The sequence below is a fragment of the Epinephelus lanceolatus genome, chromosome 19 (assembly GCF_041903045.1).
Source record: "Epinephelus lanceolatus isolate andai-2023 chromosome 19, ASM4190304v1, whole genome shotgun sequence".
Taxonomy (NCBI): domain Eukaryota; kingdom Metazoa; phylum Chordata; class Actinopteri; order Perciformes; family Serranidae; genus Epinephelus; species Epinephelus lanceolatus.
In genome coordinates this window covers 31,549,950-31,573,251 of record NC_135752.1, presented here as the reverse complement: position 1 = coordinate 31,573,251, position 23,302 = coordinate 31,549,950, and the positions used below count along the sequence as shown (strand labels likewise).

General features: G+C 41.0%; 1 protein-coding gene across 6 annotated transcripts in view; it reads left to right on the top strand.

Annotated features, from left to right (window-relative positions):
• The window catches only part of vav2 (vav 2 guanine nucleotide exchange factor), a 280,761-nt gene that overhangs the window by 233,768 nt on the left and 23,691 nt on the right, over window positions 1–23,302 (top strand). For 2 of the 6 annotated variants that reach the window (XM_033647502.2, XM_078162256.1), the window contains exons 9-20: window positions 6,150–6,249; window positions 8,656–8,751; window positions 13,722–13,790; window positions 13,967–14,053; window positions 17,824–17,912; window positions 18,017–18,149; window positions 18,543–18,557; window positions 18,850–18,959; window positions 19,141–19,242; window positions 21,421–21,509; window positions 22,796–22,809; window positions 22,960–22,978. In XM_033647502.2, the coding sequence (XP_033503393.1) occupies window positions 6,150–6,249; window positions 8,656–8,751; window positions 13,722–13,790; window positions 13,967–14,053; window positions 17,824–17,912; window positions 18,017–18,149; window positions 18,543–18,557; window positions 18,850–18,959; window positions 19,141–19,242; window positions 21,421–21,509; window positions 22,796–22,809; window positions 22,960–22,978 (923 nt within the window). The remainder of the gene's footprint in view (window positions 1–6,149; window positions 6,250–8,655; window positions 8,752–13,721; window positions 13,791–13,966; window positions 14,054–17,823; window positions 17,913–18,016; window positions 18,150–18,542; window positions 18,558–18,849; window positions 18,960–19,140; window positions 19,243–21,420; window positions 21,510–22,795; window positions 22,810–22,959; window positions 22,979–23,302) is intronic. The other 4 variants (XM_033647505.2, XM_033647509.2, XM_078162254.1 and 1 more) reach the window with 3 other exon arrangements.

The following is a 23,302-nucleotide window of genomic DNA, read 5'->3' as shown; positions in this document are numbered from 1 at the left end:
AGACTTTAAAAAGCGCCTTTCTCTCTGGTCTCCTGCAGACAGAGGTGAGTAGAGTCTCGAAACACACACGGCTTGTTTGAGGGGGGAAGCATGGTCATCGGAGGTTGGCTGCGGCTGGCAAGATGTCACCTCTTCCTGGTTGAGTGGGTGGCCCGGATTTTGGACCTACTCCTGAGAAGGTCCATCTCTGGCGCGGCTTGATGTGGCATGGTGCATCTAAACTGATGATGGAAACACAAATCGGTGCTGCATGACTTTACTCGGCATGGCCAAGAGTGACAATGGAAAAGGGTATATTAGACTAGTACAGGGCTGCAATTAACAATCACTTTCATTGCCGATTAATCTGTTGATTATTTTCTCGATTAGTCTATGAGTTGTTTGGTCTATAGATTATCAGGAAATGGTGAAAAATGTCAATCAGTGTTTCCTAAAGCTCAAGATGGTGTCCTCAAATGTCTTGTTATGTCCACACCCAAAAGATATTCAGTTTACTGTCATGGAGGAGTAAAGAAACCAGAAAGCATTCACACTTTAAAAGCTTAGATCAAAAATTTTTGACCTTTAAAAAATTGTATAGTCGATTATCAAATCGGTTGGTGAATAATTTTAATAGTGGGCAACTAATCGATTAATCGTTGCAGCTCTTGACTCGTGCTGCCATTCCACGCTGCATAGTTGAAGGAGGAATGTGGGACAAGATAAGTGCAGATAAAAGTGTGAAGAATTGAGAAATTGGTGCCTAAAAGAAGACATCAGCAAATAAAGACCTGAGTATTCTTTAATATCTGTTTATTTATCGCACGTGTCATGCAGTCCTCCCTGTAAAACCAAAACTGCTACCATCGAGAGGCTAAAGAAGCCTCCTTATTACAGCGTCGTGGTGCTGGCTGTCTGGTCGGACATGAGTTTGTTTGTCCCGAGTGGAAACTTCAAAGAAAGCGAGCCCTCAGGCAGTGGAGAAAGAGCTGCTCGCTCCAGGCACTCAGTGATACACATGAAAAGACTCATCCACACACTAAAGAATGGCCTTCTTTTTAAACTCGACCAGATGAGCAAACAAATCACTCTTTGAATCTTTTTCATTCACTCGGGTCTTGCCATTGCTCCGAGAAAAACATCATCACAGTCCCTTTGTGAGTGTTTTGCATGAAGGCCGCACTGATCAATATAAATGAGCATTCAAACAAACTCCATAAGATCAAGCCTTCACACACTGTACAACAAGTCCCTTTAAAGAAAGGCTGAACCTCTCTAACCTCAGTAAATAGCTGCTTCACCTTCCTTTAATTCCCTTTAATATATTCACTCGTAAATATTTCAGTAATCTTTTATACTCATGGCTGCCAGTAATATCTCTCAACACTTAAACTCTTGAACTGCTACAGTGATTCCCACATTCACACTAGAAGCTTGAGGCCGATGCATTTCTGTCCTGATAACGTATTAAATGACGAGCGTCTCTGGAACGTGTCCTTGGATCCTCGCTATGCTGCACAGTCCGCCTGCTTTCTTTTAATTGATCAAGACCACCATTAATCTCAATCACTTTGTCATCCTGGAGGGGCGGGAGCTGAGGGGAGCTGTCTCCCTGAGTGTGGATCAAGTCTTAATCAGGGGCTTGTTAGCCCAGGGCCAGTTTAACCAGGGTAGGAGCCTCACTGCAGGGGGGCTGTAGTCACAACTCTGCCTGAGTTCCAGTGAAGCTCCAGGGATCATCAGTGGTGGATCTCTGTGGAGCTGAGGATGATCAACCGATGGGGTCTGACAGAAACGCTGCTTTCAAGAGGAAGACTGTGATTCAGTGTTCAAAGTCACACCTCTGGCTAAACATGACACTTAACACTATAACTGAGATTCATAAGTTGTCATATTGTGTTGTGGGAGCAGCGAAGTCAAGACTCAATCATTTGAAAATCTATTTACTACATATGGCATTTCAAGTAACATAGTCAGAATAGATGTACATCAGTTAGACGGCAATGTCAGCTAATAATTGTTAGGAGAAAAGTGGAATGCAACCACTATAATTTAGCTATTTATTTTTTAATTTTGTTACATCTTACTATATAATGACGAAAACTCTGTCTGTGTGTCTGTTCCACGTTTTTCTCCTCACTGACTTGGTCAATCCATGTGAAATTTGGCACAGTGGTAGAGGGTCATGGGAGGATGTGAATGAAGCAATATTACATCAGTTGGCCAAAGGGGGGCGCTATAGCAACCGATTGAAATTGCAAACTTTGAATGGGCATATCTCATGCTCCGTATGTCGTAGAGACATGAAACTTTGCACAGAGATGCCTCTCCTCACGAGGAACAAATTTGCCTCAAGAACCCAAACTTACTCAAACTGAGCTTCTATAAGGCAATGAATATTGCGGAGGGCGTGGCTCATCACATAAAGGTGTATAACATCTCAAGGGTTTCACCCATCACCACGCAACTTTGTAGGCATATGACCACACATAATCTGAGGGGACCCCTCCATTATTGACCCCATCAAACAAAATGGGGGCGCTAGAGAGCTAATTTCTTATCTAGGCCTAACCGCCATATGGATTTTTACTAAACTTGGTAGATATGTAGAACAGGACGCCTCAAGGTGACTGGAGAAATTTAACTCTAATTGGCAACTGGGTGGCGCTATAACAACAGAAAAATGCTTAAAAATGGCTAAAATGTGACCGATCGCTATGGCTCCCCCTGTGGACGAACATTTTTTGTTTTTCTGATTTTTGGTATGACTAAGTCATGGTATGGTATGCTGTACATAATCACGGAAACTGTCAGTGTGTCATTCTGTCAGTCAGTCATTCCGTCTGTCCCACGTTTTTCTACTCACTGACGTGGTCAAACTATGAAACTGCACATAGGCATTGAGGACTGGCATAGGTAGAAGGTGACAAAGCTACTTTTTCCAAAAATTACACTATAAGTATATTCTTTCACAAAGTCGCTTTTAATTGAATTGTATGCATTCACCCCACAAGTTACTGCGCACGCGCGTTGATATCAATCTGAATACATTGCTCTTCTTAATGGGTTCAGTTGACTATTTAATCTGCAATTTCCTATGACCTGTATCCCAAACACACACCATGTGAAACTATGTGGGCAACTGTGCACTCAATGGGTATGGACTAGTATTTTTGTATTTTGATTTTCTGTAGGGCTGCAACCAATCATTGTTTTCATCATCAGTTAATCTGCTGATTATTTTCTTATAACAATTGTTATATATGTTGTAATAAAATGTGAAAAAAAGAACATTGTAAGCAAGCAGCAGTCCATAATCATATGAGACACAGAAAAGCAGCAAAATATAACATTTGTCAAGCTGGAACTGGCTGATGTTCGGCATTTCTAGAAAACATGATTAAAACTATTAGTCAGTTATCAAAAGAGATCAGATTTTTTTTTTCTTTGGATTTATACATCGATCGGTGAATCATCTGATCTTTGCAGCCCTAATTCTGTGCATCATTAGCACTTTATTTGTATTTCTCTCAAGCTTTTTTCTTCAAATCAAGTTTGTTTATATAACACATTTAAAAACAACCACAGCTGACCAAAGTGCTGTTCAAATTAAAAGAATGACACACAAATGTATAGCAATGTAACATGTACACACATATGAAACAGAATAACACTGATAAGAACAATTCCATATGTAAAAATGATAAAATACTAAATATTAGAACCACTGCAAACAACCAAAGGCCATTGAAAACATGTATGTTTTAAGATTTGTCTTAAAGTGTCAATGGAGAGGGAGCATTTTCAGCACTTTGGAGCAAAGGCACGATCTTCCTTACCCACCAGCCTCGATCGTCGGACAGTTAAGGATCGTTCTGAGGATCTAAGTGGTCAGGAGTCGAAGTAGGGGCAGGAAGTTCAGCAATATACTGGGGTGCCAGCCCATGTGTGGCTTTAGAAACAAATAAAACCTCAAAACTAATCCTGCATTTGATAGGTAGCTAGTGCAGGGATGCTAGCACTAGCATAATGCTTCCTCTTCTGTCTTCTTCTCCTTCACTTTCTTTCAGTGGACATGACCTTGTTCATATAAATCATAGTGGACAGTGTCCTCTTGCAGCAGGAAACACAACTTTCACACACAACGCTGCTTTTAAACCAAGCTGCAACCTCTGGAGCTAAAAAGTGAAGCCAACATGGAAGTCCCCAAAACTGCAGTTCCTCAAATGGCCACTTAAGGCTGGCCCCAGAAGCGAGTCCATTGACCCCCATGTTCAAATGCCCAACTTTACAGCAGAAATAAACATGTTTACAGCCTGGTACAAAAGACATTTTTGGTTTCTATAGCTGATTTCAACATTCATGACAGCCGTACAGGGGATGAATTTTTATGTAGCTTGCCCATTTTTATTTTGTTAGGGCTTAAAGTTATGCATAATTTAGGGCATGGCTGCTTTCCGCAGGTTATTCATGAGGCATCATTACAGTCTGTGAGCCAGATCAGTTCGACACTCACGTCCAAATATGGTCACTTCTAGATAGCAATGGCTGAAATGCCATACTTAATACTTAAAGACAAGAGTCCACAAACCAATGGGTGAGGTCACAGTGCCTACATCCATTGTTTTATGCAGTCTGTTAAAAACATATGGGTACTTGTAAGTGAAAATATGTCATGACATAGTGAGCCATATGTATATGAAACTTAGAATTAAGCACATGAAATGTAGGTGAAGTGGAAAGAGCAGGATTTAATGTGATGTTTTATTTCATCTGCTCCGTCATACAAACTTTCTCTGCTCGGTCTGTTTGCAGTGCTGCTCTTGTCTGCATCACAGATCTATCAAAGGCTTGATGAGACTTCAGGGTGCCAGCTCTCTGCACCGCCTCACGCCGCTCAAGATTCAGATTAAGAGACCGGAGTGCCAACTCTACCGGGGGGGTTTAGCTCTATACCAGCCGTGCCAATGCCCTACTTTGACTCAGTGAGCGAGCAAGAGGAATGTGTGCCACGTGCAGTGGCATCCTCTAGGCAGGATGACTTTGAACTCCCTCCCAGCTGAACCCACAGATCTGTGTCAGGGTCCCATTGTAATATCTAATGAACACAGCTCTCATATCCTCGCTGCTCGAAATTAAGAGATTTTTTTCTTCCACACACGCTGATAAGAGGAATTCTGCAAAACAGCTGATATAAAGCAGCGTCTTTCATTAGTGCTCTGTGATTACAGCTTATTGGCAAGAGGACGCCGCCCCTCCAAATATTGCCCTGGGATCAAAATCCAGTCATTACTTATTCATGGTATTCACGTATTTTCCTAATCATACTGCATTTATTCAAAAATTCATTTCTCTGCCCCCTATAGAGCCAAATGACTCTCAGGCTGACCTCTCAAATTGTGTTATTAATCTTGAAAATTAATGTGCAGTACATCGCCGAAAGGCACTAACCAGTTCACAGCTAATTGTGGACTCAAACAGCAATCTTCTTTGTCTCCTTGTTTTAACAAAGATATGATATATTTCCAACCTTTTGAAACGAGTCTCATTAGTCCTTATTAAGCCTCATTTTTAATTTTTTTTTTTAACCATACACAAGGCTGAACAGGTTTATGAGCCCATGTGTCATCAAATATTCCCGCACTCGCACAGAACAAGCAGAGAAAATCTGAATCAAAATCTCCGCTGAAGATTTCTCTCAACAGACATCAGTGTTTCATCGTCTGGAGCTGGAATATTTCTAAGATGTGTTGAGTCGCAGAGGGCCTTTGGGGAGTGAGTGTGCTTAAGAACTTAAAATAGAAATGTAATCAGCAAGCCAGAGACGGAGCATGTCCTTGTCTTTTCAATACTTGTGATTGAAAGACAATCGTCTTTACTCAGTTTGCTCCTACAGCTTTCTTTACTCATGTCTTTGGTGAAATGGAGAGGTATGCTTGAGTTATACACAGCGAGGTGTGTGTGGATCATGTCCATTTTGCTGTCCAGTCTCCTGTAAGGTACAAACATAATGAATATGACCAGATTGTGTGAACAGACCTGGCAGAAGGAGCCATGGTCATACTTAAATCTACAGATATTTGTAGTGTTTCCTCTCCTCGTCCGATAAAGGAGGAGAAGCTGTGATGGTGTTTTAGATTAACATTTGTTATTGTTGTGTCCCTCACCAGGTTGTTGATCTATGGTCAGTACTGCAGCCACATGGAAAACGCCCAGAAGACACTGGATGAGCTCATAGCAACGCGAGAGGACGTCAAGATCAAAGTAGAGGTAATAACCTTTATTCTAAACAGATGACAACCCACTGATTTAGTGCATCTTCGTTAAAATAATTATTCAAGATTCTCAAATGTGATGATTTGATGTTTTTCTTTGTCACATATGATAGGTAATCGAATTTTTTTAAGCTTTTGAATATGAATAAAACAAGAAATTTCAGGATAGTTTAGTCGATTAATCGACTACAAAAAAGAGACAGAATAATTGATAGTGAGAATAATTACAGCCCCTGTAGTTGTTGTGTAGATGTGCTTATCTGGTTTCTATATTGCATTAATATCACATTCAATATTACAACTAAGGGTGGGCGATATGGCCCTAAAATAATGAGTATTTTTGCGATAACGATATTCTTGATATGACAAATTTGTAAGACATATCTATCTATATATATATATATATATATATATATATATATATATATATATATATATATATATACATATATATGTATATATATATATATATATATATATATATATTATTAATTTAAGATAATATAATTGCAACAATTACGCGATATAGTTTTAAAGTTTGCCTTCAAATATTCAGTAAAAACTAAACAAAAGTTTGTTTGTGAACAACAACAGTAACTCAGAGTGAGATTCAGATTTTGTATATAATATTAATAGTTCAACTAAATAAAATCTACCACAAATTACACATTTAACCAGCCCCCAAATACAAAAAAATGTCCCCTGGGATCTAGACTTTGATGGATCACACACACAGTATTTAATGACGACTCAACTGAGGAGAATCACAGCTCAACATACAGAGTGTAACACTGTGAATGCTGTCCAGAGATTCGGAGGGTGTCCTTGCCCAGTTTTTGCATTTAACCTAAACAATATTCCCTTGCGAGTTTCTCCACGTTCCCAATTATGTTATTGTCCCAATCTATGGCTGTGTGAAGTTTCTCTAACTCTCCTCGACTGTCTTTAACGCCATGCACATGTCTGTTGAGCTTGGAGTACAGGGAATCTCCCTTCCCCTTAACCTTGGGAGCGATAACAACGGAGCCTGCGAGGCACCCTTATCTGAGCAGCTGTACTCCACCGCCACAAGTGGGAGACGATAGATGAAGTGTGTTCATAACAAAGGTCAAGTAGGCCTTCTGCTGACCTGACTGTTACCCTAAGCATAACTATCATCCATTTTTTTTATTTACTGACCAAGGCTAAAGGCTGTGACACAACAGAAGTCCTAAAGTTTATTTAACTGATGACAAAATGTGGACTATTTGTCAATAAAGATAGATGTCACTTTGGGCAGTGAAATTCCTGACAAAAGACAGCTACCTTCTAAAATAATGTCACCAATGAAATACTACAAAATCTTACATTTCTTCCAAAATCATTACACAAGCATGAAAGTCAGATTTACTGTTGAATAAATGATAACACTGAATAACTAATGACTTAAATAAATTCATAAATGCTGCTCCAGATTTGCTGTGGTTACGCACAAATTGAGATGAAATGATAAAGGCAAGTAATGTCATTTGCAAACATGCCCTCAGAGCTGTTTAATCCATAATATTCTGTTTCACTGAACATGATTCAACATCACCCTGTTTATATACTGCGGGCGGTGTGTGGTGTTCAGAGCAGTGGATTTATAGTGACGGCCTTTAAAAGGTCTTCTTAAATCTACTTGAGTTTTTACCCAAGGAAAGAGTTTTATTACATTTATAACTTGATTCTGGGTCCTTTTCTTCTACTTTTATTATTCTCCGATCTCCTCTACTCCTGGATCCTTTGTAAGAATCTAAACTGATTGTACAAGCAGAGTAAGACGCTCCTGTAACAGCAGCTCATCAGCAGTTAGCATGTCCAGAGAACTGGCTCGTGGAGCTTTTGACAAAAAAAATGAGGCGATTACAGCCCGATAAGTCGACACTGAATACGCTCTCTCAAAATAGAAGAGCTTTGTAATGAGGTGAAACAGCTTCTTACTGTCTTCTTACACAAAAACCTTGTTTGCAGAGAGTGATAAGCCGTCCCTGTTACTGCACAGTTATAGAAACTGAATAAAGAAACGCCTACACATGCCCACTGTGAGAGAGCCTTATAGGATACTACCAACAAAGACAGTTTCTTTTAGGCCAGTGCAGAGTTTATAGAAATGTATTCATTAATCAGAGGAATTTCCGAGTCAGCATGCAGGGTAATTGCGTCACAAATGGCTGGCGCGACCGGAGCTTTTGTTTCCCCCCGAAGACTTAACTGGCCTCGTTGTTGCTAATGGAATGCCCCGTGAATGTGTGGAAGCAATGCAACAAGACCCAATGAATTATTAAACAATGAATGAATGCTTGTTAGTAGGAAATGTGCAATGCGGCATTACGCAATGTGTAATAATAACCGCGCCGCTGCTTGTGTTGTTGCTCCTCAGGAATGTACTATGAAGGTGCAGGAAGGGAAGTTCAAGCTGCAGGATCTTCTGGTGGTTCCCATGCAGAGGGTGCTGAAGTATCACCTACTACTGAAGGTAGGAGGCGTCTCATGATGACTGCGAAAGTCCGTCTCAACAGCTCTTTGAATATCTGTGGTTAGATGTTCAAGCTTCAAGGCTCAGTATTGTCATTCAAACATGTTAGAAAACATGAGGGAACGAAATTGGTTACCCAGGTCCAGCAGAGACCTATGATGGATAATTAAATAACCTAAAAGCCTGTAATAAATTCAACACAGTTAAAAAAAGTGAGTAATAGTGCATCAATAGCATCATGCAGTTGCAGCTGTACAAAGTGCAGAGGTCAGACTTTAAGCCAGAGTGTTCATAAGCCTCACAACCTCTGGGAGGAAGCTACACCTCAGCCTCGTTGTTCGTGCTTTGAGGCTGTGCAGCCTTCTGCTCGAGGGGATGGGGTGAACAGTTTGTGTGCCGAGTGGGTGGAGTGCTTATGCACCTGCTCACATAAATGTCCTCCAAGGAAAAGAGGCTGCTGCTGGTTATCTTTTCAGCAGATTTAACCACTTGTTGCAGCGCCTTCCTTAGCCGCAGAGCAGTTCCAATACCGAACAGTGATGGAGGATGTCAGTGAGCTCTCCACCACACTCTGGTAAAAGGAGGTCAGGACAGGGCTGAGGCCGGCCTGCTTCAGCCTCCTCAAAAAATACAGGTGTAGGTTGTTGGAGATGTGCAGGCTCAGGTATTTGAAGTTGGACACCATTTCCACAGCTGCTCTTCTGATGAAGAGGGGAGGAAGAGTTCAGAATCATCTCCTTAGTCTCCCCCACACTGATGCAGAGATTGCTTGCTCTTCTGTCCATGCTGGACATGTCTGAAAGATGACTGAAGCAGAAGGATGCAGGAAGACTTAATCTTTGCTAAGGTGCTGAAATCGTCAATGAGTCCAAGCTAATAGAAGAGACTCCAGCACACTTAGATCTGTGCTGTGTTTCACTTCATTTTTATCTATCGGTCTGTCAGACCCTCAGCTGAGCATATATCACCGACTGACTGAAGCAGATATGAAAATTGCTATCTCACACTTTACTTTCCATCTTTTAAATATCAAGCACTCACCTCCCTTCAGGCTGGAAAGGTGGCTCTGAAAAGTTTGGAGTTAGTTTCTGCATGTAGTCAGCTTTGATTTACAATAGTTAAGCACAATGTAGCTGAAGAAGCCTCAAAACATCCATAGAAACTGCCTCCATATAGCTCCGAAGTGCTGAAAATATATGGTCTCCAATAACGCAGATTCTTCCTTCTGTGTCCATTCAGGAAATGTAACATAAGGAGATTTATTATCCATTGTTATTTGTTAGATCTAGACACAAACAGGCCTTGAATAGCAGGCCTGCTGTAAATAGCAGCATTGTGAGACTCATTGTGTGTTGAGATTTCGTCACAGAGATGATGACTCATTTCAGTTGTAATTCTGACTGCTTGAAAATGCTGAAAAGCTTGAAAATGCCCCTTGAAAATCTTTATTTGGAAACGGTGTAAGAACCCTGGTGTTAAGACTGATCAATAATGAGTCTTATGTCATGTTTAAGGTTGAAAAAAAAATCCTTTTTAAATAATTTCCTTCCGTATGAATTATTTAATTTCATTTGGTTATTCAATCATTTGGTGTATGTCTCATTTTAGAAGATTTTTAAAATGTTTTTAGTTAATTTAGTTTGCAAGTAGGCCACTGTTTGTGCACTATCATTGCACAACAGTTTTATTGACTAATTAATCATTTGAGTAATGTGTCCAATTAAAATGCAAAGCATTTGTAGGATTTCTGCTTCTCATTTCTTGAAGCTCATTTCATAATAAACATAATTCCTCTGGATTTTAGTTATGAAAAATAAGTTAGTGGGAGCCAAAATCATTAACTCAACCCTGCACTGATGCCCTGTGCCTGAATATGCAAATGTATTTAAGCACATGAATGTCTGACCACTCACATCCCGGCCAATATTTCTCCCTGGAGCTCTCCTCCTGGCGTGTAAAACAAGCTGGCCACTGTAATATTCCCCATGATTAATTGACTTTGTATCTCAATTATGGATGAGCGTATGAGTTTATGATGCAGTGCGTAATGGACTTGGGTGGAGGCGAGTGTTTGCTTCAGGTGATTGTGGCGCTACACAGAGACCGCTGCGACTTCTCTATCAGTTTGAATGGAACCCCTGCAGGAGCCCCAGCAAGGCACTGAGGTCAAATCAACCGCAAACTAATCCGATTAAACGCACCCCATTTCACTGCCTCCAACAGTTTTGCAGTAAACACCGCTGTATGCTGTGGCCTTGGGGGCATGTCAGACTGACAGGTCCTGTTTTTGTGTGTCCATTCATGCCTAAGGGCACATCTTCAGTTGATGGTGTACAGATATCACCACAGTGGCATTTCTCTATCTGATCATGGTGCCAACGCTCACCTCTCTTCATCTTTTATGTACCATAGCTGCACTCTGAGTAATTGAATTCAGCACAGTAATCTCAGAAGTAATTCTGCTCAAGCAGGGTTTGTATATTTGATGAATTTGCAGCGTTTTTATGAACCCATGTGATCTCATATTTTATCTGAAGCTGGGTTTATGGGCTGTACAGCAGCATGTGGTCACAGGCTGGTCCCGCTTGTGCAAAAGTAACAGAGCATGGTATTAAAAAGATCCGCTCATTCAGCAGGTAATTAAGGTAAAATGTGGGCCAGTAGCTGGACTTTCCCCTTGGTTGTGCTGCTGGTGCTGCTGCTGGGACGCCAGTGAGGGATAACGTCCTTGTCGCTGCACTAATGTCTGACGCTTATTTAGGTTGGCTGCACATTGGGGCGTGGAACTGGGGGATGGTATCCAAAGTGCTAGCAGGTGAAAGAGTGAGCAGTGAGGAGAACTAGAGTGCAGGAGACTAGAGCTAGTCCAAGGCAGACATTTAGATTTGTCATAGAAGGGAAAGCACATCTGTCCTTTATCTGCTTTGACAAGGCAAATCTGCCTTTTCATACATAGACCTATAGTATATTCCAAACTGGTAAAAATGGGGAAACATCACAGTAAAGAAAATTAGTGAAAAAAAAGCCAGTTAAATTATGGACGCTGCATTCTGTTGTCATAAACCTAAACTTATGAGCCAAACAACAAAGTGCAGCACTTGTCTTTAGATTTAGTTAAAAAGTTAAAAATGTGACGCATTCATGCACAGCTCTGCCAAGATGTCCTCTGTAGTCAGATATATTATATCCTCCTGAGATCCTGTGCCCTCAAATGAGAACATCACATTTTGGCTTACTTGACCTTATACTTCATTCTGCTTAACTCAGACCTGCTGTCCTCGTTCGTGGACACTTTTTGTGCCATCTAGTGGTAGAAAGAGCACAATACACTAATCCATGTAAAAACAAGATGGCTGCCAGCCCTGCCAAGTCAATCTGCAGACTAGCCCCAAAACCTGATCAGGTTTGATGGTTGGAACTTGTTTATTTATGATCAGTAACATTTATAGTTTGATATGGCAACAAATTCCACCAATTGTAGCAATGGTAACAAGATAAGACAATTAGAAAGTACTCGTTTGAAGACATAAGGAATTTATCATAAGCTCATTTGAGGACATTGGGACTTTATTATTGTCTCGTTGAGACGAAAGCGCGGCTTGGCCTGCATTTTCCTGACCATACCCGACCCGAGACAGTTATAACCCGAGCCCGGCCCAACCCAGACATACTTTCTGATTTTTAAGTCAGAACCCGTCCTGAGCCCCTCGCTGTTTATTACCTGACATATTCATTGTCATCATGGTTACAGCTTGTCTGTTTACCATGATCACACATGGATAGTGTGTAAATGACCGTCAAAAGGCTGCTGTTACGCACAGTCAAACATGCCGCACACACAGCAGCACAGCACAGTACTGTACACACACTCAAATGGAGTGGAGCTTGTGTTGTGTCCAGGCGTTGTCACATAAATAACAAATTCCAGCACTTGAATAGGCCATAGCACAACACAGCAGCATGTCAAGGGAGCTGAACCAGAGCAAAATTTCTGATTTGTTATCCAAACGCGGCCCGACCCATTGAGTTCCGATGAGTCCCGTCAGGCTCAGGTTGGGTATCCACACTCTGATTAAGACTTTATTATCGTCACATTTGAGAATATAGGGACTTAATTATTGATGAAAATGTTTCGTTTTTTATACTTGTCAGGCCCTGCTGATCCCAAATAGCTAGGAGAATTTAAAAATGTGCCAAAAGTTGGGGTCTCAGGAGGATATATATATCCACCATTCTTAGTACTGAATATGCGTCATGAAAGTTGGCTCCTTCTGTTAGCTTATAACTTTGTTTATATTGTTTATCAGTCTTGTACAACATGTAAGACAAATCAAGATTTTTCTTTTTACAAAGTACAGTAGTTTGTTTATTTTTGTGTCACATATAGCTTTAAGGACGCTGCTGATTGGATGTGCCAACTGGTTAGACAGCTGGCACAACTTAATTTGTTTTTGTAAAACTATAAAAGATTTTATAAGATTTCTTTTCTCACTGAGCACCCTGTATGTCACCGTGGCTCTACAGCATTCTATAAACCACCCCAATAAACCAGTGAAGGAGGCAGACAGTCAAAAATCAAAATGATGTAACATATTTGTTATTGATTGGCTACTGTACGAGGAGGACAACATGATTTGTAGCGGACAACATATGTACTGTTACCTTGTTACCATAAGGAACAGTCAGACCTGGAGGCTAGTTCGCCATCTCTCCATCTTTCTTTTATTTTTATGTACGCTGCTGTCGATGGTGCTCGGATGCAGTTTATTCTCAGCCACATCAGTGTCACATCTGTAATCACAGTAAAGAGCAGCTATACATCCCTCACAGCGAATCCCTCTCATTACTGTAGGATTCACTGTTTGCATCATTTGTTTCAGTAAAGTTTTTTGTTTGTCTAGAGTTGTTTTTTTTTTCCTTTTATTAGTTTTTTTTTTTTACAGAATAACAATACTAATTTTCCTCCACAGGAACTTTTGAGTCACTCAGCGGACCGACCAGAGAGACAACAACTCAAGGAGGCTCTGGAGGCTATGCAGGTCTGTGTGCTTTAAGAAATATTACATAATAACTCTGCAGTGCTCCGAGCCAAAGCCGTATAAATTGTTTCTTACAGCTACTGTGGCTCAAAGGACTGTACGTCTACAGTGATATGACAGATGTCAGAAAGATTTTATGTTAAAAGGGTGAAATAATGTTTGCCTCGCTCTCGCAGGACCTGGCCATGTACATCAATGAAGTCAAGAGGGACAATGAGACGCTGAAGAAAATCAGTGAATTCCAAAGTTCAATAGAAAATCTTGTAAGTACTGTGAAGTCCTCTGTCACTGCTTTTTCCATGCAGAGGAGATATTTTCTTGATTGATCCATGTAAGGATCTTGAAAATGTGTTTTGTTAATCAAAATTTATCTGCATTTATAGTTGTATCTATGCTGTTTTACCTGGTTTGATGTGGGAGGGGTTAGTAAAAGGTAAAGTCAGGTATTCCCATGTACTATTTTAACAATAGAAGAATCAGACTCCAATAACAGTTGCTCATGTTGCCGTGCAGACCCACTGTCAATCATATCTAAACAAACCACACCCACAGAGTCCTGATTAAGCAAATTAGCTGAGATGAGATGAGACTAAAGAAGAACAGCAGTCCTGCGTGACCAGCCTCCCTTACTTCGGAAGGGGAGTCTGGGGACATTCGTCTTTCGTTTTTTTCGTTGCCATAGGTACGGCACGTGTGTTACATGTAACAGAGACGTTGCAGCTCTGCAATATAGCTGAATCAAATGAAATCATATCCATTTTAATTTCTTCTTGCGATGCATTGAACACTTCCTTTTCTGTTGTACTACATACAACAATTTGGGGAACAGCAATTCTGGTGCAGGCGGGTGTAAGGCAGAGCTAATCAGCTGTTGGTCGAGGAAGTACAAAAGTACACGGATTTGGATCCAATCACATCACAGCTGCTGGGAGCCAGCACTAGTTCTATTACAACTTTCCTATGGGAACATCCACAGACGACAGAGTCAGCCAGCGTGCTGACGACATCGGCGTCTGTTTAAGAGACTGAGAAATTTGTTCTTTTTCTCGAGGTGGCAAGAACAAGAACAAAGTTCTTTCTGGCCAGGACATTTCATACTTCACAAGAAACTCAGGTGCAGAACTCCTGGGCTTCTCTTTGGGCTTTTATGCCTTTTTTCAACAGGACAGTGTGAAAGGGGGAGGGACAGAGGGGAAGACATGCAGCTAAGGGCCGCAGGTTGGAATCAAGCCTGTGGCTGCTGTGGCAAGGGATGAATGATGTTCTTGTGTTTCAAATACATGGGCCAGACGTGGCCGTCAAAGAGGCCGGGGGGGTCTGGCACCGTGTAGTTCCTAGACAACCTTTGTACATGGGACGCCTGCTATACCTGTGGGGCTACTGGGCACCCCTCTCTTGCAGTATACTATTCGCTAGATAAAAAACTACAGCCACCACCTGGTTAGGTTAGAACAAAGACTGGTCTGTTTTTGCATTCCAGTACCCATACTACCATACTATATAGTATGCCAGGAAAAGATTTAGTATGTCCCAATACATAGTGTGTCAAATGCAGTGTGCCAAAAATACCAGGATGTTCTACTACTTCCAGTCCGATTTTGCAGTATGCAAGCCAGCATGTTTTCTGGCTCTTCTGACCCACAATCCTCTGCACAGTGGACGATGCGTCACATCGACTGAGTCGCAAACAGAAGACAGCTTGACTGCTTATTGACACAGCTGTTTGGCAGCTGATTGACAGCTGTCAGTAGTCGCAATGACGAATGATAACACATTCAAGTGACTGAAACCAGTCGAATAGAATAAAAGGAATATTAACTGTTTAATAGATACTAAATAACGATGACAGAGAAATGTCTAACCTGTGTAATTTTACCATCGTGAATATAATATGTTAGAATCTACAGTGTATGCAGTTATTACTTACTGCATCAGAGCAGAGCTCCCGGGTTGACCTCTGTGTCTGGTGAGTTCTGTGAATGATGTTTTGTTTTATCTCCATGGTAACAGATATATGTGTAAGAGGGTCAAAGTTCAGTAGTATGTCCCAATTGTGTGCATTCCAAGTAAAAGTATGCCATTCAAAATGCACCCAGTTCCTCAAATAGAGTGATGGAGTACACCTATGGGTAGTAGACTTTACATGAGACAGGTGGTACCTGTTTGACAAAAATATTTAAATTTAGGTACGTAATTGAAAAAAGTTTGAGATTCGCTGTGTTGAGAGGTAGAAAAATCCGCCAACTGTCACCTCTACATTAACACTAACTAATTAACACATTTTATCTTGCTTGTTTAAAACTAGGACCTTTAAATTAACCAATTAGCATGTTATATCTTGTTCGTTTAACCTGTTCAAAAACAAGTTGCGGTGTAATGAGTTATCATATGCCTGACTACTTTTTGGCCAGGTGCAGTAACATCCCAGAGGGCCCGTCATCACCTTCACCTGCTTCCATTCCATCTTTAATGCTCAGCTAAGCAACTGCTGGCTGTGGCGTCATATTTAACAGACAGATATGAGAGTATGAGAGGTATTGCTTCCTAATCTTTCCCTAAAATGTCAACCCAATACCCTAATGGGTAACATTTTACTTGAAGGTATCTACATAAGGGTGAAATGACACTGTCATAACTATTACATGACATTGTCATGAACTAGTCATAAGCATTATGTGCATTTCATAAATGTTTATGACTGCTGTCATTAAGTGTCATGTGGTTTTTTTAATGACAAGTTGACATTGTTTGGGTTGTGTTGATTATGACAACTTGACATTAATCAAAGTGACATTACCAGAAGATGTCTTTGTATCAATCATTATGTCAACTTGTTATTAACACAAAAAGAGGTGCATTTCTTGTTAATGTCAACTTGACATAACAAAGACAACTTCTGGTAATGTCACTTTGATTAATGTCAAGTTGTCACAATCAAGACAACCCAAACAATGTCAACTTGTCATGACAAAGACAACTTCTGGTAATGTCACTTTGATTAATGTCAAGTTGTCATAATCAAGACAACTCAAACAATGTCAACTTGTCATTACAAAAACCAAATGACACTTAATGACAGGAGTCATAAACGTTTATGACATGTACATAATGTTCATGACAGGTTCATGACCGTGTCATGTCATAATTATGACAGTGTCATGTCACTCTTATGTAGATACCTTCAAGTATAGTGTTACCCTTTAGGGTTACAGTAAAAGATAAAATTTGAAACCACATTTTAAGGTGCTTCTAACTTTCTCTTTTTGGATTAGGGATCATCTTAGGCATGGGCGCCTGCCAGCAGTGAAGTTTAACTCCATCACTTACTTTTCAGTAAATAAAATAAAACAATAAATGTTTTGTTAACCTTATGTATCATTTATAATCCAATGTTCCGGCTCCTACTGTCATTTATAATGCCACATCTGACATACTTGTATAAGTCATTTTTTATGTATCAAAAGTAATACACCGGCACTAATGTTATCACCATCCTGGAATTCAAAGTTTGTCAGTGTGATTAGTCACTGAGCATCACAGAGCAGCAACCCATTCTCGAAAATGTCCACAATTTCTTTTCTCTGCTAAGTACGCTGGCATCATCGTGCCTCCGCCTGTCATGATCCTCCACTATTATAATGTCCCCAATAAATCATTTAGTCTTGCAGAGCACGAACAAGAGAAGTTATGTCGATCCAGACTAATGTTCGTTTCCCATAATATTTCAAACTGCACTGTCTCATTTTTTTTTTCTTTGCCTGTCACCTCCTTTCTCTTCCCTTGGAGATGCAAATAGTCACTGGGCTCATTTTGGGCTTGTACACGTGCCATAGATGCAGTAAACAACTAGAAATTTGGATTAGGAGAAGAGAGTCACTGAAGAGGAGCTGAATAGTTTCCAAGCTGTATCATCCATTATATATCTATTTGGACTCTGAAATTCAAGTGTGGATAAATTATTTATGGCTTCCCATTAAATTTAGAAGTCATAGTATGCAGTGGATTGACATCCTGTGTGTTCTTGTGACCTAAGCAGCAGGTGAAACTGGAGGAGTACGGTAGGCCAAAGATAGACGGAGAGCTGAAGGTGTGCTCCATCGTCAACCGAACGAAACAGGACCGGTGAGTCCGAACCTTCCAACTAAACTACCCAAAGCATATTAGAAATAAAGTAACCCAATGCCAACAGTGACATGTTCTCACAATGCATGTGTGTATGTCTTCAGGTATATATTCCTGTTTGATAAAGTGGTGATTGTCTGCAAGAGGAAAGGCTATAGCTATGAGCTCAAAGAGATTATAGAACTGCAGTCGTACAAAATGTCCGACGACCCCATGAACAACAGAGACATGAAAAAGGTAAGCTCCGTCCATTGAGTTTGAGAAAGGCTCACAGCAGAACAGTTCGTGAAGGCAGCCTTGCTCTAGTGCCGGTGATGAAACATCCTGTGTAATCATTAGAATTGTCGCCCTTGAGCCGAAGGACCTTGTTGATAGTAATTGCAGATATGGAATTCATGAGTAATGCATTGAAGTGTCAGATATGCATTATGCTCGGCCATGCTTGAAAAACCATGTAAATGCAATGAAGGTCATTTAGGATTCATGAAATCGTACTGCAGTGCACTGCAAATCTAACATGGCTTTTTTTTTTTTTGTTTCTGGATTTGATTTGAATCTGCATGTGTCTCTCCATGTTTGCATGTGTAACTGGGTCTTTCTCTGGTGTCTTTCTTTTTGCATGCTTACCAGTCAAGTGGAAAAATGGTAAGCTCAAGTGACCCCTTTATTTAACTCATCTTCTCATAGTGGCCTATTTTTGGCAGTGGTGTTTTTTGGGTGTCATGCCGTGATTGCACGTGCAGCCGTGGGCTCTCTGATGCATTGCTAAAGCATGTGGAGCATCTTCTAGTGCTCGATTAAAAGTGATCATATTAACAGTATGCTTTTGTACATGTTTGTGTGAAAACACAGGAATCATGAGCTTCTTTGCTTGTCTCTGTCATTGCCATCGTTGCATCTTTCTGCCATCCGTTCCTCATTCACTTTTTCTCTCCAGTGGTCGTATGGCTTCTACCTGATCCACCTGCAAGGCAAGCAGGGCTTCCAGTTCTTTTGTAAAACTGAGGAGACAAAGAGGAAGTGGATGGAGCAGTTTGAAATGGCCATGTGAGTATGACGACATGGTAGTTTTCCTGGAAATTCACTCGAGAAACCGTCTTAAGATTAAATAACCAGATGGGAACGTCTGTTTTTGGCAAATACAGTGAATCAAACAACTTCTTCCTCACAAAACCAAACTGTCTCGTCCAATTGGCTCCTCTCATTCATTATCACTCTTTACTTCCAGGTCCAACATCAAGCCAGAGAGAGCCACAGCCAATCAGCATAACTTCCAAATGCACACATTTGATAAGGACACCAACTGTCGAGCCTGCAAGATGCTCCTGAGGTAAAAGCCCTGATAACTCCGGCGCTGATGTGCATAACAGCACATTCATATGCTGTGATGAATAATGAATGCATTTTGTTCCAGACTTTCCAAGGACTATCCAACAATATTCAGCAGTTACAGAGATATCTTATTCACTGTTATCTCTACAATACGGGCAGGCACTTTTATACGGACCCATTGTGTGGAAAGATATTTTATCCACTCTGACACACGTTATGTAACATTTATACAAAGATACTGTTTAGGTGTGATTTATGCAGTGGTGAAAGAAGCAGTCAGGCAAATGAGCCGAAGAGTTCTAATACCACAGTGTAAAAATAATCCTTTACAAGAACTCTGCAAAGTTTGTATTAACTACAGGTGTTACATAAATGGAAAATACAGAGCGTTTGTGCTCCACTATGTCACAGGTGTCCTTGAATCACGCTACACCTGGATCGTGGTTACGCTGCTGTTATACTCCTGCCTAATGCTGACCACTACTGCTGACATAAATATACTGTCTGCTTATCCTATTAGGGGTCGCGGGGGGGCTGCAGCCTATCCCAGCTGACGCTGGGTGAGAGGCAGGGTACACCCTGGACAGGTCACCAGACTATCACAGGGCTGACACATAGAGACAGACAACCATTCACACTCACAATTTAGAGTCACCAATTGACCTGCATGTCTTTGGACTGTGGGAGGAAGCCGGAGTACCTGGAGAAAACCCATGCCCTGCATCTCCCTCTGCATCTCCCTCTCTTTATATATCATTTTGTCATATGGATTACTGTAATTTTATCATGTTGATCTGTTCTGAACACACAACATTAATTGCACATCTGTCCATCCTGGAAGAGGGAGTCTTCCACAGTTGATGGAGTTCTTTTGGGGAGGACAGAGGGATCTTGTATGCTGTGTTTCCCTGTGAGTTGTGGTGGAGTGAAAGTATAATGAAGCAGGTTCAAACCTGGGGTGGGGGTGCATGCTCTCCCAAAGTCAGCGTGGGTTTTCTCCAGGTACTCCAGCTTCCTCCCACAGTCCAAACACATGCAGGTTAATTGGTGACTCTAAATTGTCCGTAGGTGTGAATGTGAGTGTGAATGGTTGTCTGTCTCTATGTGTCAGCCCTGTGATAGTCTGGTGACCTGTCCAGGGTGAACCCTGCCTCTCACCCAGTGTCAGCTGGAATAGGCTCCAGCCCTCCTGCGACCCCTAACAGGATAAGCGATAACGCAGAATGAATGAAGGATATTAAGCCAGGAAGGTCCCACTGGGGAGGTCTGGTCTCGGTGATGGAAACTTAAACCCACCACTGCTGTTATGCAACATTAATGTAATGCTACACACTATTAATGAATGTAGTATTACATGTAACACTAATAAAAGTAGTGTCACTCAAAACATGTCTCAAGAGCAAAGAACAAAGTAGTAAAGAACTGAAGCGTTAAACTGAAGGGAAATCCAACCACATTTGGTGGGTAACAAACAAACAAACCGACTCAAATCATAGAGGGAATATGTTGTTGGCTAATGTAACTGCTCATTAGTGTAAAAGCAATCTTTGGAAAAGTATAAGTGTGACTGAGGCTGACGGGTGATATTTTTAAACATTCCCCTTCCCTGCTACACCCACTGCGTCCCTGAGCACACCTCCTCCCATGTGAGAGTGCTGCTCAACTGCAGTGGGGACAACCCATGTCACTGAATCACCACTTTGACCTCTATTACAGTCAGCCGTCTAAACTCCGCTCTGCGTATTGACCCACAAATTTCATGGCTTGGCTGACCTAAATTCACAGAGCCAGTGGAAGCAGGGACCGGCGTTCTCACTCCCTGCTAGATGCTAATTACTGCTGCAGCCCCAGCGGATCCCGACGTGATTTATGGCACTTACTATTCAGCATGGCAGTGTGCAATGCATGCAGTGTTACAGTATCCCTAACAGATACAGTGCTGCTCTTAAATGGAGCGAGTCGATTTTGTGATTCTTAAAGGATCACAGAGTGGAAACGATGGCGCATGTGTGACCGCGTTCACAGGCTTATAGCAGCGAGCAGCAGCTCCCCTTGTGTGTTGTACTTACAAGAAGTTAATTTGTGTCTCAGACATTTCCTGTTTGCATTACTGGTGTGTGTGTGTGTGTGTGTGTGTGTGTGTGTGTGTGTGTGTGTGTGTGTGTGTGTCCTCTAGGGGCATCTTCTATCAGGGCTATTTCTGCTCTCGCTGTGGAACAGGAGCACACAAAGAGTGTCTGGAAGTCATCACCATCTGTAAAATCAGTAGGTGTCTCTTCTAATATTCCAGCTTTACTTTAATAGGGTCGATATCAGGGCAGAGCAACGTTTGGATTAAATCATTGATCAACCTTATGTGACAGACATCATTGATTGTTATGACAGCATGTTGTGAAGGTGATTATTTTTGTTGATGTTTTTACCAAATTAATAATGATTTGTGAAACTTCATTCTGTCACAAGTGTAACCCCACTGTCACTTGACTGTGTCCTGCTACTAGGCTACTTTATCCAGCAGGAAAATGGGGGATGGGTCCTCTGGAGGTCCTGTGGGAGGGTGGGACTGTGTCGCTGGTGGGACTGTGTTGCTGGGTTTGGTAACAAAGAGGAAACTTGGGAGTCAGGAGGAATTACCTGACCTTCATTTTTAAAGCCTCAGCTTTGTAACCATAGAATCAGAATCAGACTTAGAAATACTTAATTGATCCCTGAGGGGAAATTTTGATTTGTTAGAGTTGCTCTGATGTAAAGAATAGAGATTTATAAGAAGTGAGAGTAAGAGTGTGAAATAAAAGTGTGTAATTATAAAGCAATAAAATAAAAAAGAAGTGAAATGTGCATTTTACTACCATGTTTAACACTAGTACATAAGATATAAAAATTAAAATAAAATGTATATATTGTCACTGTGCTGAGGCTGCAAGTGTGAGCATTTAGCTACAATATATAAACATCAGTCTGTTGTATAAAGTAATGGACATAGCCTCCGTGACGTCACTTTTTCGTGGATTTCTGTTTTGAAGCCTCAAATTTGGCATTTAGGCCATCACTGTGTTCGATTTTTGGAGTCAGGAGTGAGAATTGGATGAGAGCAGGTAGCTAACTCTAAGGCTACCTAATAGCCTGCTTAGCATGGGGCATTTACAGCTATGGCTAACTGTGATGTGTGTGGCATTGTTAATATTCACCAGCAGAAACTCAAGCTAAAAACCATCAAAACAAAATGTAACATTACTTCCAAAAAAAGCTGAACATCTGATTTCTTAAAGCTGGTGCCAGGCACTGGGGAAAGTATTTGTGCATGTGTATTACTGTAGACGTTGGCTCCTTCTGCTTTACCCATGTCAGCTCTACAGGGCAACACTTTACTCAGCATGAAGCTAAAATACAGTCAAACAAGCACAGTCGCTTTTTTGTTTGTCATAGCGCCCTGACACATGTGAGAATCGTTATAATTTAATGGTTAGTTAAGCTCATGTGTGATCAATAATGGTTACCAGATCACTGTCAACCCTCCCCAACTGTCACTGTTTCCTTTTGTCTTGTTTCAGATCCTCATGACTTGGTGAGTAGATCCTCTGTTCGTCAGCATACTGTAGCAATATTATCATCCTCTGATCACCATTTGCACTCACACAGATGTTTTATCATTAAATCATACAAGACTTTTGTTTGTGATAGTATCAATAATCAAGTATCTGTTTCTCTTCCATAGGAGCCTGGAATATCATCAGGTAAGATCACTTCCTGTCACCTAAACACGATAGAGAACACTATTATGTGAAGCTGGGTATTCTGTCAGCTGTCACGTTACAAGTTTGTTATGGACACAGCTGTTATGGAGCAGCACAGCTCTCTTCTGCCATCTAGTGGACAGATCAGCTACACATGAACCACAACAGCATTGTAAACCATGAGTGGGTGGCATTGCACAGATATGTATGTATATAAACTTTGGATGTTACTTGAAATTCAAAAACCCAAAGACCTTAGAGATAAGAGGGATCATAGTTCTACAGTATCTTGAAATAATCAGTACACAGTGGTCAGTGCAGAGG